The following is a 16,328-nucleotide window of genomic DNA, read 5'->3' as shown; positions in this document are numbered from 1 at the left end:
AATGGCGCAGTTATGCCGTTTTGTCTCAGTTTGTCGCAAATGGCGCAGGCGTAGCATCCCTGGGTACCCCTACATAGAATTGAGTTAACATGTCTTCATATACTACTGAATTGGAATTATAGTGTAGTGGTAGAAACACTACAACTGCTTCTATTTGATGTAGTATTTCAAGAAATATTTGTATGTATCACAACAATAAAATAGATTAATAAAATTATTTTTTAACTTCTTGAATGGATAAAGTAGGTTGTCAATCTCTACCTTAGATTTTATTATACCTTTTTTCTTCAAAGTCAAAATTACAAAAAAATGAAAAACAGAAAAATAACACAATAAAAAAAATCCAATCCAATTATTTCAAAGTATGCACTGATTTATCAAGAGATTTCCCCGAAGTGCTTTTAGATTGCCCCAATGCTTAATTTCTGGATTGAGCTCAAAATTACAAAGCTATTGAATTGAACTCAAAACTTGAGGTAGCTGTTTTTAAGCAGGTTATAAAAAAAATTTTGAACAACGCTACACACTTCATGTCAGATTTGTTTTAGCACTCAAACAGAGCGGCATTTTTCATTATTTTGTTTATATTTTAAGAATATTTCCCTTCATTTCAATTCAAGATATTAAAGGACCACACAGGGAATCTTTTTCAATGGCCGAATCTATGCAACTGTTTTTGAATGATGAACATTATTCTGGATTAAACTTAATTCAACTGCTTTGAATCATTTTATATTTGAATATTTATGAAAGGCCGACCTCTTCATATCAATTTATTTTACTGTTTTTCATTCAAGTTTTGATGACTTATAATTTCACAGCAAAGAAACAAAGGATCATACTCTGTTAATAATTATATGGATTTTGAAAAATATGGAGTTTTAAGCAAGTAAACTTTTAGGGAATAAGCCTTAAGCAACAATTTATAGATACAGTATCACAACAATGTGGTATAAAGTCAGTAGAAAATATTAGAAAATTTTGCTCCAAGATTTACAATTGTTATAAATAATTTCAAGCAAATTCATGTATAAAGTCATATTAATAAAATTGTATAACTTTGAAGATATCTAACCGCTAAAAATTAAAAACAAAAAATATATATTGTAACTTAATTATACATTTATAAGCATTTGCCTCCTTTAAATGGCTATGGACCATTCCTATGTTATTTATGTGCATTATGACCTATGTCATTATGAGAAAAAAGTAATGTCTCACCAATTGTTTGTAAAATAAATAAAAGGGAAGCTGTCTAATTCATGGTAAGAAATGCAAAGCTTGGCCAGATGTCTAAAAAAAGTGAAGCTTTTGGGGAAACTTTTTCAGATAATCACGCACAAAGCTGCGGAAACACACAGGGGGAAAATAAATTGTGCTTTTTCAGATAAATTTTTTTGGAAGATTCTGTTGTATCTAATGTAAAAAATACATCGCTATGATTTATTATGTTCATTTATGGAAATTAAATATCAAATCTTCTATAGAATAAAACAAAAGACACCCACCTTAATGCATGGCTCAAAAGTAACAAGTATATTGACATAGGAAAGATTGCAGAGAACTTGAAGAACAAGCGTGTCCATCTCTAACTTGGGACACTGGCCAATATTAAGTCTCTGCAGATTAGGACTATGGAGGAGTTGCAATCTCTTCAATATCCTACAAGCTTGGACTGAAAAATAAATATTCAAATTCATGTTCATCATAACTTTAATCAGGGTGGCTTTTTTTTCATCAGAATTATTATTTATGAGGCATACTATTGACATTCACCCTATACGCATCCAAAATTATATATATAAGATGACAGGGTTCCAACTCAAATGTGGAAAAAAAATTCCCTGCATTTTCCCTGTACATATTATATACACTATATTAAGAGGAAACAACAATTACTGTGCTCTTGCATGAGATTTATTGGGCTAACTATATTTATTAGTTTTAATTGCTGGAAAAACAGCTGAACATACTTAAATAATAGTATAATTAAATAGTTTAGTATAGCTGAAACATCATTTATAAATATGCCATAGATTACGCTTTGAGTGGTCACCATTTTTTAAAAGACAAAAATAGGAAACAAAATTTCCTGTATTTTCCCACTTTGTAAAGAAAAATTCCCTGCATTTTCCTTGATATTTTAGGTGATTTCTAAATTCCCTGTATATTAAAGGTTTTTCCCTGTGAAGTGGCAACCCTGGATGCAAACTAAAAATGTTAATGAAATGAGTTGCTATCTTTTGAGTGTTTACTTGCTTAAGAAAAAAAAAAAATATTACGAAGTCAGGAAAAACAGTAAAAAAAATTATCCTGTAAAAAACAAATACATTTAATAGCTTTAAACGATAATAGTAATGAATGAATTGTGCTCATTGCAATTATATTTCTGGGTGCTTTTTCAATAAATAATTGGACATTGTCGTAAAGAAAGGGTTGTTTTGATAGTATCAAATTGACAAATGCTCTGCAAAGATGGCAATGTTGGTTAGCATTAAAAATTGTAGAAATAAGAGTCTGTCGAAAAGTGCATAAAAACTTATTTAATTCAACTGTTAATATGAGAAAGAGTAAACCAAACAACTTGAAATCTGATGAATTACTACCAAATAGCATCTAAAGACAATTAAAAAAAATTGGGTGAAATTTTTTTTAAATTTTTTAAGTGTGTTTGTAATAAGGTTATTCCATTTTTGGAACATTGGCATTAAGCCTTTTCTTTTTTATTGCCTGTGGTTCAACAGTGTACATATCTTCGGTCAGAACAAAATGGTATCCACTTAGAAAAGCATGAAAATGTCATTTTAGGAAATATATTAAGAGTTTTTAAACAAAGCATAAAAGTTATGAATGATGGAAAATATTATTATTCAGACTTTAATTGCTCATAAAACTTTATGTTCCAGTTTTGGAACGTTAATCGGTGATCACAAACCGATAAAATTTATAGAGGATGGAAACTGTATCTTGACAGACATAGGATAAACAAGTTTTACAAATGGAATCCTTTGTCATTAATTCCTAATTTTAAAAACAACATCATGCGAAAGATGAGCGTACCTTTAGACAACACTGTTTGATGTAAAATGAAACAGCTTTTTTGAAGAAAAATTGTGAGATATTAAGAAAGAAAGCACTGAGTTGATAGCAAAATAATGTAACATCAGAATAGGCTTTTATTTCTATGTAACAAATCATTGTATAAAAAGTTATAAATTTTGATATGCATTTCAACACAAATAGATCTGCTAGTCTTAAATACTGTAATGATACAAATGAAATATTTACACAATTTATAAGTGTCAATACTTTTTTTAAATTTAATTTCTTGACCTGAAGTCCAATAGCATGCTTTTGTTTTCACATTATATTTTAAATGTAAAGTTCTAAAAACATTTGGTGTCGTAAAAACTTATTACACTTTTTTACAATATTATTTTATTTCTGAGTGGGTGTGTTGTGATGAATGGGAAATTTATTTTTAACCCGAAGGCATTCAAATAAAAGAAGTAGGAAAAGAAAACATTCTAATAACAGGTGTTCCTATTTAACTTTTTAAACAACTAAACAATTGCTCAGACAGTTCATAAATGAACTAAAATTTTATTTTAATTATTAACAGATGACTAAAATAACTTTTAAGGTGAACAATTTTAAAGAAATTGATTTTCCTAATATATGAACCCCTTAAAGCACTCATTTTCTTGAAGGAAAAAAAATGTAATTATTTTTTATTTAAGAAAACGCATTTCAAAACCTTGGTTTGACTTTTTATTGAGGCTTTTGACTAAGCAAATAATATAGCTGATGTAAATTATAAATATCAATTCCTGATACTACTTACCTTCTAAATGAGTTAAATTATGACAATGATCCACTATAACATCTGATACACCACACGCTATCACACTTAAACTGATTAATGATTCAGAAACCAGCCTCAAAATCTAAAAAGAGGAGATCATTAATGCCTTTTTATCAGTATCATAACAATAGAATTACTATTATGGTTCTGATTACTAAAATACTAATTAGCTTTTAAATTTTCTCACCTCATCAACCAATCCTGAAAAATAATTTAATTATTATTTATTTTTCTTTTTGGCCAACATGGATTAAAATTTTAATTAAATTCATTTCCTCAGCATGTGAGATCTTTTGTTTCAGATCTGACAAAATATCATTTTTTTAAGTCTACTTAAATAATGTAATTGATGCCCGGTGGGCTTCACGCTCCCGTGCCACAGGTCCTGGGTTTGATCCTCCGGCCGGGCAAGGTTTACTCAGCCTTTCATCCCTCCAGTGGGTCGATAAATGAGTACCAAGCACGCTCGGGAACTGAACACTTGGGGCTCCGCGTTCGGCTGACCAGAACATCTGCTCTTGCACCCCGGAGTCCAAGGTCAAGAAAACTGAGATGGGCACAGTAGACCTTGGTCCTCTATGGGCTGCCGCGCCACAAAGTTCAGTTTAAATAATGTAATCACTTTAAATGCCTCATTATGTTAAAAATTCAATTAGAGATAAATTGACATAATATATGAGATTGTATGTAGTTGCCATTCTACTGAGTTGAAGGTTCTGTGTTTTATGGAATTGGCTATGAATTGTGTGAAATTTTGTTATCAGTCATATTCAGCAAAGTTACCCATTTTATATGAGAAATCCTACAACAACAATTCAATTGAAAATGCATGTTTTGAAGAACTGTTTTTATGTCTTCATTTGAGGTAAAGGTTCTGGAGTTTTCCTTACTTTGTGACTCACATGGCAATGCTTTATGTACACAATGTGACAAATAAATTATAGTGATATAAAAGTGGAAATTCCTTTCAAGAATTTTGATTTTTAAACAAGTTTATAAACTGGATTACAACATGTGTTACATCTTTTATTTGAATTTAATCCCAAAATTATATGACTACAAAAGAAGCTGTTTTTAAAAAGCTTTCTTTCATGACTCATCTATGACAGGTCATAGATGAGTCATGAAAGTTTAACAATGTTTAACAATGTGATCATTCATTATCAGCTATAATCCCACAATTAATGTATTTTACAAGAGCTTTCCATAACTTTTTTTTATTATTAAATATAATTTTTTTTAATTTAATAAAATTATTTGGATTTTCATTTTAATAGCAGGGAAGATAAAACTGAGGGTAAAATGAGATTTTGAGAGTTTCTTTCATTCTACAATTATTATGGAGATCTAAATTATAAAAAAAAAAACAAGCGTTATTTTCCTTTTAACTGTAAAGGAGAAAATAAAAGAAGCTAAAATCAGTCAGATACAAGTTAATTGAAATTGTATTGTGGGTACAAATTAATTTGGTCCGTTTTCAAAAGAAGGCTCTGGCTGTTAAGAATGTTTCATAGTGACAGTTGGTTTCGGTGGTTTCAGAGAGGTTAGACGTCTGTCAATAATATTAGTTTATATCGCTTTGAGTTCCAAACAAAAACCCTGTTTTTTACTTCGTTGAATACGTCAAATTTTGTGGTAACGAAGCAGCATTTACGGGAGGCTTTATGTTTCTGCTTCAATTGGAAGAAAGGTGCAGCCGAAGCGCATCGAATGATTGTAGAAGTTTACGATGACAATGCTCCAACTGATAAATCATGTAGGGAATGGTTTTAAAATTTTCAAGAATGATGAATAGTCTTGTGCACTACAAGCAGCTACAACCTGGTGATTCCATTATAGGCTATAGTTGATTCGTTTCAGCTGGGCATTACGAGAAAAACGGCTGGAATACGAGCAAAGACTTGACACAGTTATTCTTCTGCCAAATAACGGTCGGCCTGATGTTGCAAAAAATTAATTGGAAACGCTCAAGTGGGATATTTTATCGCACCCGCATATTCGTTGGACAGGGCTCCTTCTGATTACTGGTTGTTCCGACGGATGCAACACGATTTGGCAGGTCACCGGTTCACCTTTTTCGCAGAAATCGAAAATTGACTCCTAACTCGGATCGCCTAAAAAAACGAGACATTTCTTCGCGATGGAATTCGAAAATTGCCTGAGAGGTAGCCAGCAATGTACAATACTTTGATTAATCTGTTCATCCATTTTGCTCTGAAATAAATGCATCTTTGACCACACAAAAAACGGACCAAACTAATTTGTACTCCCAATATATAGGAAAAGATTTAGTTAAAAAGAAATGCATCCTTAAGCATATTATTGAGTCTAAGTGAGTGGGGGGTAATATAGTTCACACATTTTTAAGACTTCCGCAATAAGAACTATATAGAAACTCCCTCATAAATGGAAACAAATGTTGCATCAATATAAAATGAAAAGATAGAATTATCGAGAAATAATATGAAGTATTTCTTTTCTTTGGTTATTCAGTCAATGAAATGAGATTGACCTTTCCCGTTTATTAACTAATTTTTATTTATAGAAATAAAAAAGTTGCAATTTTATTTCAGTGATATAATTATACTAGGGGGCTAAGCCCTCTGTTCGCTGCCGCTCACCAACCCCGATAATTTTCTTGGCAGAGAACAGTTTTTCTACTAAAGTTAAAACTATTCCCTTAACATATAAGTACTAAAAGGAATTCTATTTGCTTACGCTTGTGCCTCTACATTCCACGTCCAAATATTACTATCTATTAGTACAGTACGACCTCCAAAATCCGGAAATTTCTAAAATCCGGACTCATACGTCCAGTTCGCCAGAAAAAATTTTTAAAAAAAAAACAAAAAACCAATAATAATCGGTTAGAATAAAAATTTAAATGCAAGAGCGCAAAACCTGAACTCTTCTCCAGTAATGAAGCAGTAGATGAAGAGGTAGGGGTGGGGAGTGAAAGAAAGCTCATAGCTGATAAGTAAATTCCAGTCATTCTTATCAGCTCTGTATAGATAACAAAGAATATAAAGGGGAATCCCCTCAGGAGGAGTTCTTCTACCACCTTGTTTTTCCCCCTTGTGAAGAAACAAAACTGATTCTTTCTTTACCTTGAAGCATAGGAGGTGGGGTCAAGTTCTTTCATCCCCCAACAAAAAAAGGATTAGTATCAGCTGGTACAGTCTAGTCTAGAAGCATCTGTTTCAGTTATAAGTTGAAATTCAGCTCTCGCTTTAAGCCTATATTTTAAGTTTTAATTGCTAATATTATGTTATATAAATGATTGATTACGGGGGGAAATGAGGAAAGTTTGATTTTTAATGTCTCTTATTTATTATTTAAAGTGTATATTTATGTTAAAATTAACGTCGGAGTTCTACACGCGCGCTTTTAATCGCGAAATCGGCCTGGCGAATTTGAAACTTCGATAATTCTATCAATTTAAGTAAGGTATCTAAAATCCGGACCGTCCAAACCGGCAGTCCGGATTTTCGAGGTTGCACTGCATTTTAAAAATTTAGATCTCACGGTGAACAGAAGTGATTTTTCAAAGTAATCCTTTTTTAAAATAACATTTATTTTCTTATAACATTATATTGTTCGAACAAATTTGATAAGTTCACAACCATAAATTAATATTTTTGCTAATAATAGTAGTACTGGAAAATAACTTTAAATTAGGGATACAAAAATATTTAAAGGAAAACAATGCCTTTGTGACTTTTGTTAATTTTATGCTGATGACAACCAAAACAATATTGAAATGAATGAGGAAAAACTGGATCCTACCTCGTGATTTTTAGGCCAATAGAAATGCATGGACAACAATGGAAAACGGTTACAGCATCATTAGACATAATTCAAATAAAATAAAAATCGCCACTCAGCTTTAGCTGGTAAGTTTAGTTGTAACATTTTAGCAAGCAGCATTATTAAAAAATTATTACCTTTTCACACACATGCGTTCTCAATTTTAATTGGCTGTTTTGTGTGTTACTAACTGCAAGTCTTCTGTGATTGGCTATTTGTTATTATTTCACTCTCTTTTATGTAAAGATATTTCTCTTACAAAATAATATTCGGTTAACGTAAATTATAACTTAAAGCATAAAATAGTAATAAAATATATAACCAGACATTGAATAGTTTGAAGAGTACAGCTCAAAACAATAAGTTATAATGTTAGAAATGTATACCTGAACAGCATCATCTTCCATTAAAGGATCGCTGGTGCTGGTGGCTTTGTTTTGAAGGCTGAAGTCCTGTTTACGCTTTGATTTCTTATGTTCCTCTCGAGCAGAACTAAGGAATAAAACAATACATTAAGTACAAATCCATTTCAAATCTAATCTTCAATTATAAAAACACTACAATGATTAAAACTTCATACAGTATTTTATATTCAAAATAAACCTTTCAGAATATTTTAAAACACAATTTTTTTAAAAAAAGAAGTCTTTAAATCTAAGTTTCTCCTTTAAAACATTGTGCATGTTTTCTTTCTTACAAAAACAAGATTTTAGGTTCAGAAAATTATTAGTACAACTTAACAAAAACAGGTTCTTCTCATAGAAAGTCAGAAATAACATTTTCAATGAATGAAAAATAAATGATGTATTCAAATATAAATTACTATTTTATTACATCAGAAAATAATAAATGAATTGTTAAGTGAATTAAAAATTATTCAAATTGACAGATTAAATTATGAAAAGAAATTTAAGGATGTCAATTCAATGTTTGGGGTTGCTCATAGACACTTTGTTTCAACAGCTCTGTTTTATAGCATAATGAAATTATTCCACTTTTGATTTATTAACATCCTCTCACGAAGAACAGGTATTTTATTAGTATTAAATAAAAACTTTTGCCACATAAGCTTTCTATAAAAAATTATACTTTCATGCCTTAGTCAACCTATTTATGAATTATAAAAATTGCATAACAAACAATGTTCGAAAAGCAAAGAGAAAAAATTTTTGATACTGAACACCAATTTTGGAAAAGAAATCAGAATTATCTCCGTGGTTTAGAGAGATTTTAAATTACAATATTCTCATCAGAGAATTGTTGATTTATGAACAAGATAAATGACAACACATTCAAGGTTAAATACGAAAGCTTAATTAGGTAGAATAACATAAAGTATTCTAAAATAAATATTTATTATAGGTACTATTTTTAATGAGCATTATCTTTTATAAAATATAAATGTATAAGCATTAAAAAATAAATTTATTTTTCGTGCTTCAGCAGTCGCAAAAACTTTTATAGAATGTTCTAAATCAAATTTTTTTGTTTTGTTTTTTTATATAAATTATTTTAATTTACATTCAATATGCCTCAATTTTCCTAAAAATTCTTTAAAGAAATAAAAAATTGTTGATTGCTGCACAAAAATGTATAAGTTTATAAACATTTTTATACACCGTAATTTCGTGAAGATACACCACGGTGTTTATGATTTAAAACATTACATTTTGGTGTGTTAGGCATATTTAACTGCATGCCTGATTATCCTGAGTTAATTTGGGTACGTATATATAGCAAGTATGTATTATCCTGATAAAACTTGGGTGTAACAGAGTTTGTCAGTACGTTTTGTTTTCTCATGTTTTCAGTTGGCCGAAACCTTAAAAAAAATAAATTCTGATGAGATTAGAAGTTCGATTGAGAGTTATGCTGTTAGATTATGGGACTGCAAACATGTTTTATGCAATTGTTAACACAATGGCTGTTGACTTTACACAGGAAGAAAGAGAAAAAGGGGCATCACTTCACTGGCTTTTGGGAAACTATCACTTTGTGTTGTCTCTTTTAAAAACTATCAAACAAAGACTAATATTTAACTTTCTTCACTTGCCCGAGATAATGTGGGATAATAAACTGATGGTAAATTAAATATTTTTTACACATAAAGAAATTAAAATTTTAACTTAAAAACTTGTGTATTGTTTTAGTTCCTATTAATGAAGTAAAAAAAATATGTTGATTTTTTGCATTTGTTTAATAAAAAAAAAATTGGTAAGGGAAGCAGTTAATGGTTTTAATACTTGAGTTTGAAAATTCTTTTTTGTTGAATTGATTCTCCAAAATTTCACCTTTTGCAACAATCTATTTTTATGCTTTAAAGAATGCAGGCGAAATGTAACAGGGTGTGTAGAGAAATTTTTCAGGCATTGAACAGTTGAATGGCAATAAATTTCTTCTGGAAAATGCAGAAGTATTCAATGTCAAACAAATGGCTTACTGCTGCACACTTTCTCTAATAAAACCTTTACTTAAAGAACCACAAAGAACTATAACAATACCCATTCATATATCTTTTAAGCAAACAATATTTAATAATTTAGAGAACATTAAATCTGGTGCCCACTCCTTCCAAGCACTGCGAATAAAAAGTGAATGGAGGGAAGGCAACTGGAATAGGGGTGCACAAACTGAATTGAACTGAATTCCAATTCACTAGAATATAAGACATGTTAACTCGATTCTGTATTGGGGTACCTTTTCACAAATGAAGGTTGACATAGTTGAAAACAACTCTCCCCACATGGGTGACCTTTGGACGTGATGTTAGCATGCTTTCCTTGACAGAAACTCCCATTTCGATTTGAACATGCCAACTTCGATGGACTGTCATTGACTAGCTACTTGTGACTGTGACATTATTCACCTCCTCACGCTGTTGCTACTCAGTCTCGATCACGTACAACATATACACTCGACTGCTAAATGCAACAAATGAGCAACCACAACTGTGAACTTGATCCAGCACTCAAAAGTACGGCGATCTTAATACAGCTCTCCCGGTTACTTACAAAACATCAATGAATTAACTAGTGGTATCCGTACATCGAATTCTATCACAGCTTTAACTCTGGTTGACATTGTCGATAACATACGCCCCACATGGGTGACCCGGAGGTGATGTGAACATGCTTACCTAGACAGAAACTCTCACTTCCATATGAGCACGCCTATCTTGACAGTAACACCCACTTTGAGCTGAACAAGCCTACTTCGATGGATGGTCCACATTGAACAGTTGACTTGCTACTTGTGACTGCGTCACGATCCACCTCTTCGCGCTGTTGCTGCTCAGTTTCGATCACACACAATGTACAGAGTATACACTCGACTGCTAAAGGCAACACACGAGCGTACATGACAGTGAACTTAATACAGCTCTCCAGGCTCCTCACAAAACAGCAATGAATCACCTAGTGGTATCCCTTCATCGAATTCTATTGCAGCTATAATTCTGGTGGGGGAGTACTGAAGTGTATCTACCACTACAAAAATACAATTCCAATTCACATAAGACATGTTCACTTGATTCTATGGTGGGGTACCTTTTCATAGATGAAGGTTGACATTGTTGATAACATACGCCCCACAATGTTACTAATTTTTTGATAAAAGAATTTAGGGCATAAAACCCTTTAACATTATCATATTTGCCCCAACATGAATCGCTCAAAAAGGTTGTGCACCCCTAAACTAAATCATTTGATGAAATCTTACATTAAGTTAGAGAGGGAACCATTTTGATTATTTGTCCGCCGCTGACTACGTCTCTTCGGAGGAGAGGCTTTTTGTTTCTTGTGGGAACGCCGGATGTCTGCACTCGTTGCTTGAGTGCCTTCACTAACAAAATTATGAGATTCATGTATTGTCTTTTTTACAGTCTTCTTTGATGACTGTCCTTTATTCCTTTGCGTTTCAAAACCTGTCTCATCTTGAAGAACACGACTAGATGATTCAGGATTTACTAAGCAATCCACAGCACTTTTTGCCTCTTCAGAATCAGAAAACCCACTCTCTTTCGTTTTTGAATAATCGTGTTCTTTCTTTATTTTTTTAACTATGATAGCAGATCTTTTAGTTCTTAAAGGTGAAGAAGCATCCATTTCTGGGTCAGAGCTATCATCACACGCACAGAGGCAGTTTCCTGATTTAGAGGTTGAAGGCTGAGTTGGATCAAAAGTACAAGAATGCTTGAAGGGTCTTTTCCTTGCAGGTTTCCTGCCACCATCGCTATCTGTGTCTTCACTTTCTGTTCCATTCTTGGCATCAGAATCCAGACTGACCGGAGCAACAGCCGCAGCAGCATTATTTTGGTCGTCGAAGAACTCTTGCGGCAGCACCATTCGGTGAGGCTCCTGATATCTGCCGTTTTCGACAATTTCATCCAAATCGTCGTTTTCAATGAGATCTTCTCCCTGAGCTTCAAAATCTTGTTGGTTTCCGTTCACAGCGACGTGTTCGTCTTGGTTACTGACGACGGCGGACGACATTCCGAGACCCGTTCCGGCACTCAGTCCGACGTGACTGCATCCTTTGGGAGGCTCCCTAAACATGTCATTCAAGATGACCACTTGAACTTTTGGAAGGAATGCAAGGAAAAGTGCAAAGGAAGGCAGCTGTATGCAATGACAATGCTGAAGTGTCAAATCGGTCAACTCTTGCAGAGCTGGATCTCCTAAAATAACATTGTTGTACTTAAAATACTAGTTTTATACAAAAAAAGACCAATAAGAATCAAAATATTCCCTTGCACATAATAACACATTAATTAATTCACAAATTACTTATATTTTCTGACTACCAGATGAAAAAGAAGGCCAACTAAGTAACACATTAAAATAATATTTTTAGAGACGATAAATACTAGATGAAAGGTAATTTTGTCAGAGATAGAGAGGAACAAAGGTGATTTTTAAAATTCTAATTTGGTTTTCACATTTTAAAAGATAAATTAGGTTCCTTTCAGGGCTCGAAAAAACTCAGAAATTTTACCCGTCCCCGAGGAGGGCTTGTCCAACAATGTACCCGTCCTCCTTTGAAACTAACCTGTCGCTTCTAAATAAATAGAAATATAATTTTCTCTTATTTATTACAAACATTTATATAAATTGCACAATGAATTAGTAGTTACTAGGATTACAGATACTAGGATTACATAATACAGTAATAAAAGAAATACTAGGTTACTAATAGTAAAACCTAGTATTTCTATTATGAAATAATTTATTTCTTTGATGAAATAATTTAAATAACAAAGGTTAAGGTGTCTGTCAATTATCATGTCAATTTATCCGATGGTACTGCGTTTTTTAAATGAATCAAATATGACATTTGCCAGTTCCACAATCAAGCCAATGATTTACAGAGGTTTCTGTACAGAAATCTGAAAGAGGTTTTCCATTTAGGTAGATGCTCATAAATGCGTTTAACGCTTCTTGTTTATTACCAGTAAGTAATGTGTTTTTTTTTTGTAAGTTCATTGCTGAAAAGCCCCTTTCAACCGCTGCAGTACTCCCAGACAGAGAAAACATCAATTCCACCATGCACAGTATGTTGCTGTATTTCGAGATTGGAGGGTCATTTTAGAAGTGAGGCGCTAGACTCTTGTAAGATAATAAAAATTGAAAATGTATCACGAACATTAACGGGAAAATGGACGTCCGCACGGACGCTGGATTCGAGAAATTTGTTGTCTGCGAGGAATTTGTGATCGCCGAGGACGGGCGGTTTTTCGAGCCCTGGTTCCCTTCGAATGCCAACCTCATTATTATCCAGACCTTCACTTCCTAAAAGTATCCGCACTAATAGATGCACAAGTTATTTGGGTACAATTCCACATAAGTGAAAACTAACAGGGGTGATTGTGAGCCCAACTCAAAAATCTTGAAAATTTCTTGAGTAAAATCATCAAGGTTGGCAAGTTTCTGCCGAGGTGGTTAAAACCACTGGTAGAAACCTGTTAAAACTGGCATGGCAGAAACCCTTTTCTGCCACATTTGTGGCAGAAATTCAGAAAATGACATAAAAGTTAAGTACTGAGATTGACATACAATGGATAATTCATAGAAAAAACATTTAAATGTTAAACAAAGTGATCAGTGAGATTGCTGTTTACATTTATGAATCAGTGAATCTTACCAATTATATTACCTCTTACATGCAGCAAAGATTAAAACTGTTACTGTTATAATAATTGGATTGTTGCCATGCAAATTATGTCTTGAAAAGAAAAAAAAACTATTTGAAAGTAGCTCTATTCAGTTATATTAGGAGTTAAATGATAATAATTACTGAATTTCAGAGTTTAATATAATAAACTAAAATTTATATTTATTATTACATTACTTTATTCTTTATTTAATATAAATATTTGATAAACTGCACTGCAGTCTTTATATTTAATATAAACAAAATAATATATATTTACAAACAATGAATTAAAAAGTTTGCTACAGTTACATTTTTCAGTTTACTTAAACAAAATGTTATTAAGCAATTACTAGAACTAATAAACACGTTTTTTTAGTTTCTGTCAGTTTTTACCAGTTTTTGCCACTGGCATGGCAAAAACCAGTTTCTGCCGGCAAAAAGCCAACCCTGAAAATCATTAAGGACGCATTTCAAAAAGTTAATGCCGTTATAAATTTAAGTCATTGATATTTTCAAAACATGAAATTCCAAATAAGTTATATACAGAACAATTTAAATGAATAATTATGTAATAGTTTACTTTTATCTCTAATCACATTTATTATTCTACCAGAAAAAATTTTTACAAAAAAATTGCCAAGTATAAATTCTAGTTCTAATACTTTTAAATAAAATATACAATAACTTTTATACATAAATGAGATCAATGATTTCTTGAAACTTCTGGACCTCGGATTTCCGTTAACTTCCGGATCACGGTTAGCCAAAAATCCGGATTTTTTTTCCGGAGCACAATCATCTGTGAAAAGATAAATTAGGCTCCTTTTGAATGCTAACCTCATCTTCCTAAAAATACATCCTCACTTATAGATGCAAAAGTTAATTGGGTACTATTTCAAATAAACATAAGTGAAAAATAACACCAAACCCACAAATATTATCTAATTCTGTGATCTCTACAAAGATTTTAAATTTATATTCACTTAAACATGCATGCATGGCGATAGCATCAAGGGGAAGCTCATTGTATTATGAATCTATTTAGTAATATTTTCATTCAAATTTTAATTGTTTTTATCTTAAGCTACATTTAATATACTTCAAAGGATACAAAATGTTTATTCACATGAAATAATCTTTTTTATTGCAAACTATAATAGTTATCTGTTGTATTTAACTTTTATTTCAGTAATTTATATGCAACCTTGCGCTGATTACCAAAAGAAATTAAACAAAAAAATCTTATGGAAACATCCAAAACAAGACAAATATCTTATTTCAAAATTAGCAGTCACTAAGTTTTATGAATCACGGGACCACTTTATATGCAAGTGACAAACTTAAATATAATGCAATATTGATTTCACTTTAAAATAAGCAGACTTTATTACCGAGAGAATTGTACCATTGATCCATAGCCATAAGGTGCGGACAGTTGCTCACAGATAAACTCTTCATTTTTGGAAATAATTCCACAATAATTTTCATTCCACTATCAGTCAAAGAAGATGGAGTGTCAGGAATTTCAGCAAGACCAAGAGTTAACAATGTATCGTTGGACCATTCACCTAAGGATTAATTACTTTCAATTATCACTTGACTTATGTAATTGTATTTAAATATTTCTAAATTTACATGCCTTTATTAATCTCCTTTATTTCTGTTTTACTTGTTTCCACTCAGGTAAAGAGAATGAGCATTTTAATGAGAAGTTACTCAATTCTAACACATGTTTTAATTTGAGCGCTAATTAAACACTTATTGTGGCATAATCTTTTCAGAAAGACAAAACAAAAAACTAATGAAAACTTTTTAACTAGAAATAAGTTAATTTTGCTTCAGAACTTTTCATTAGCGCAATTAAACATATCAAATTTAATAATAATTTTCTCTCACTTCTTTGTTTGATCCATTCGAGATTTTGGCAAGATTTAAAGCTAAACAATGTCTTACGGTATTTATATCCACAGTCTCCAAGAAATGTCATTTTTATATGGAGTTATAAAAAAAATTATGTTCTTCCTTAATAAACTTCCAGTAACTAACCCTTTCTTAATTGTTATGGGGATATTTTATCATTTATTAAAATTTTATATTTAAATCATCTTCTTTTATGATGCAATGGGACAGAAAATTCTAATATCTTTTCAAACCTTTGGATTGAAACTGGGATTTTTCTTCTCTTTTATATTTTTAAAATCAATGTACAGTGCACAAAATAAAAAACCTGAATAACTATTAATCTACTGATCGGAATTTTACGTTCTAGGACTCAATCTCAATGGCTCGCGGGGTTAACTTGAAATATGCTAATTAATAAGTGCAGACGATATTTCAAGTTACAAAATCACGCACAAAAGCATACTTTATCCGAATAAACATAACTGTTTTTTGACGGATTCGGATTTCTGACCCCCAAAATATAGGGGGTAGTCGCAACCTAGAAAATAGGATTCCCACACTTTGGTCAGGAGAGTGCTCCAAAGTTTGGACCCCTTAATAATAA

General features: G+C 31.8%; 1 protein-coding gene across 5 annotated transcripts in view; it reads right to left on the bottom strand.

Annotated features, from left to right (window-relative positions):
* Positions 1 to 16,328, bottom strand: part of LOC107452580 (F-box only protein 38) — a 60,081-nt gene that overhangs the window by 27,489 nt on the left and 16,264 nt on the right. For all 5 annotated transcript variants that reach the window (XM_087158365.1, XM_087158364.1, XM_087158367.1 and 2 more), the window contains 5 exons: positions 15,214 to 15,390; positions 11,390 to 12,347; positions 8,059 to 8,164; positions 3,845 to 3,947; positions 1,509 to 1,675 (listed from right to left, as the gene is read on the bottom strand). In XM_087158365.1, the coding sequence (XP_087014491.1) occupies positions 1,509 to 1,675; positions 3,845 to 3,947; positions 8,059 to 8,164; positions 11,390 to 12,347; positions 15,214 to 15,390 (1,511 nt within the window). The remainder of the gene's footprint in view (positions 1 to 1,508; positions 1,676 to 3,844; positions 3,948 to 8,058; positions 8,165 to 11,389; positions 12,348 to 15,213; positions 15,391 to 16,328) is intronic.

The sequence above is a fragment of the Parasteatoda tepidariorum genome, chromosome 2 (assembly GCF_982258835.1).
Source record: "Parasteatoda tepidariorum strain Cologne lab strain chromosome 2, Ptep-v5.0, whole genome shotgun sequence".
NCBI classification, from domain to species: domain Eukaryota; kingdom Metazoa; phylum Arthropoda; class Arachnida; order Araneae; family Theridiidae; genus Parasteatoda; species Parasteatoda tepidariorum.
Note: the sequence above shows the minus strand (reverse complement) of the source record. Positions and strands in the feature narration are given on the sequence as shown.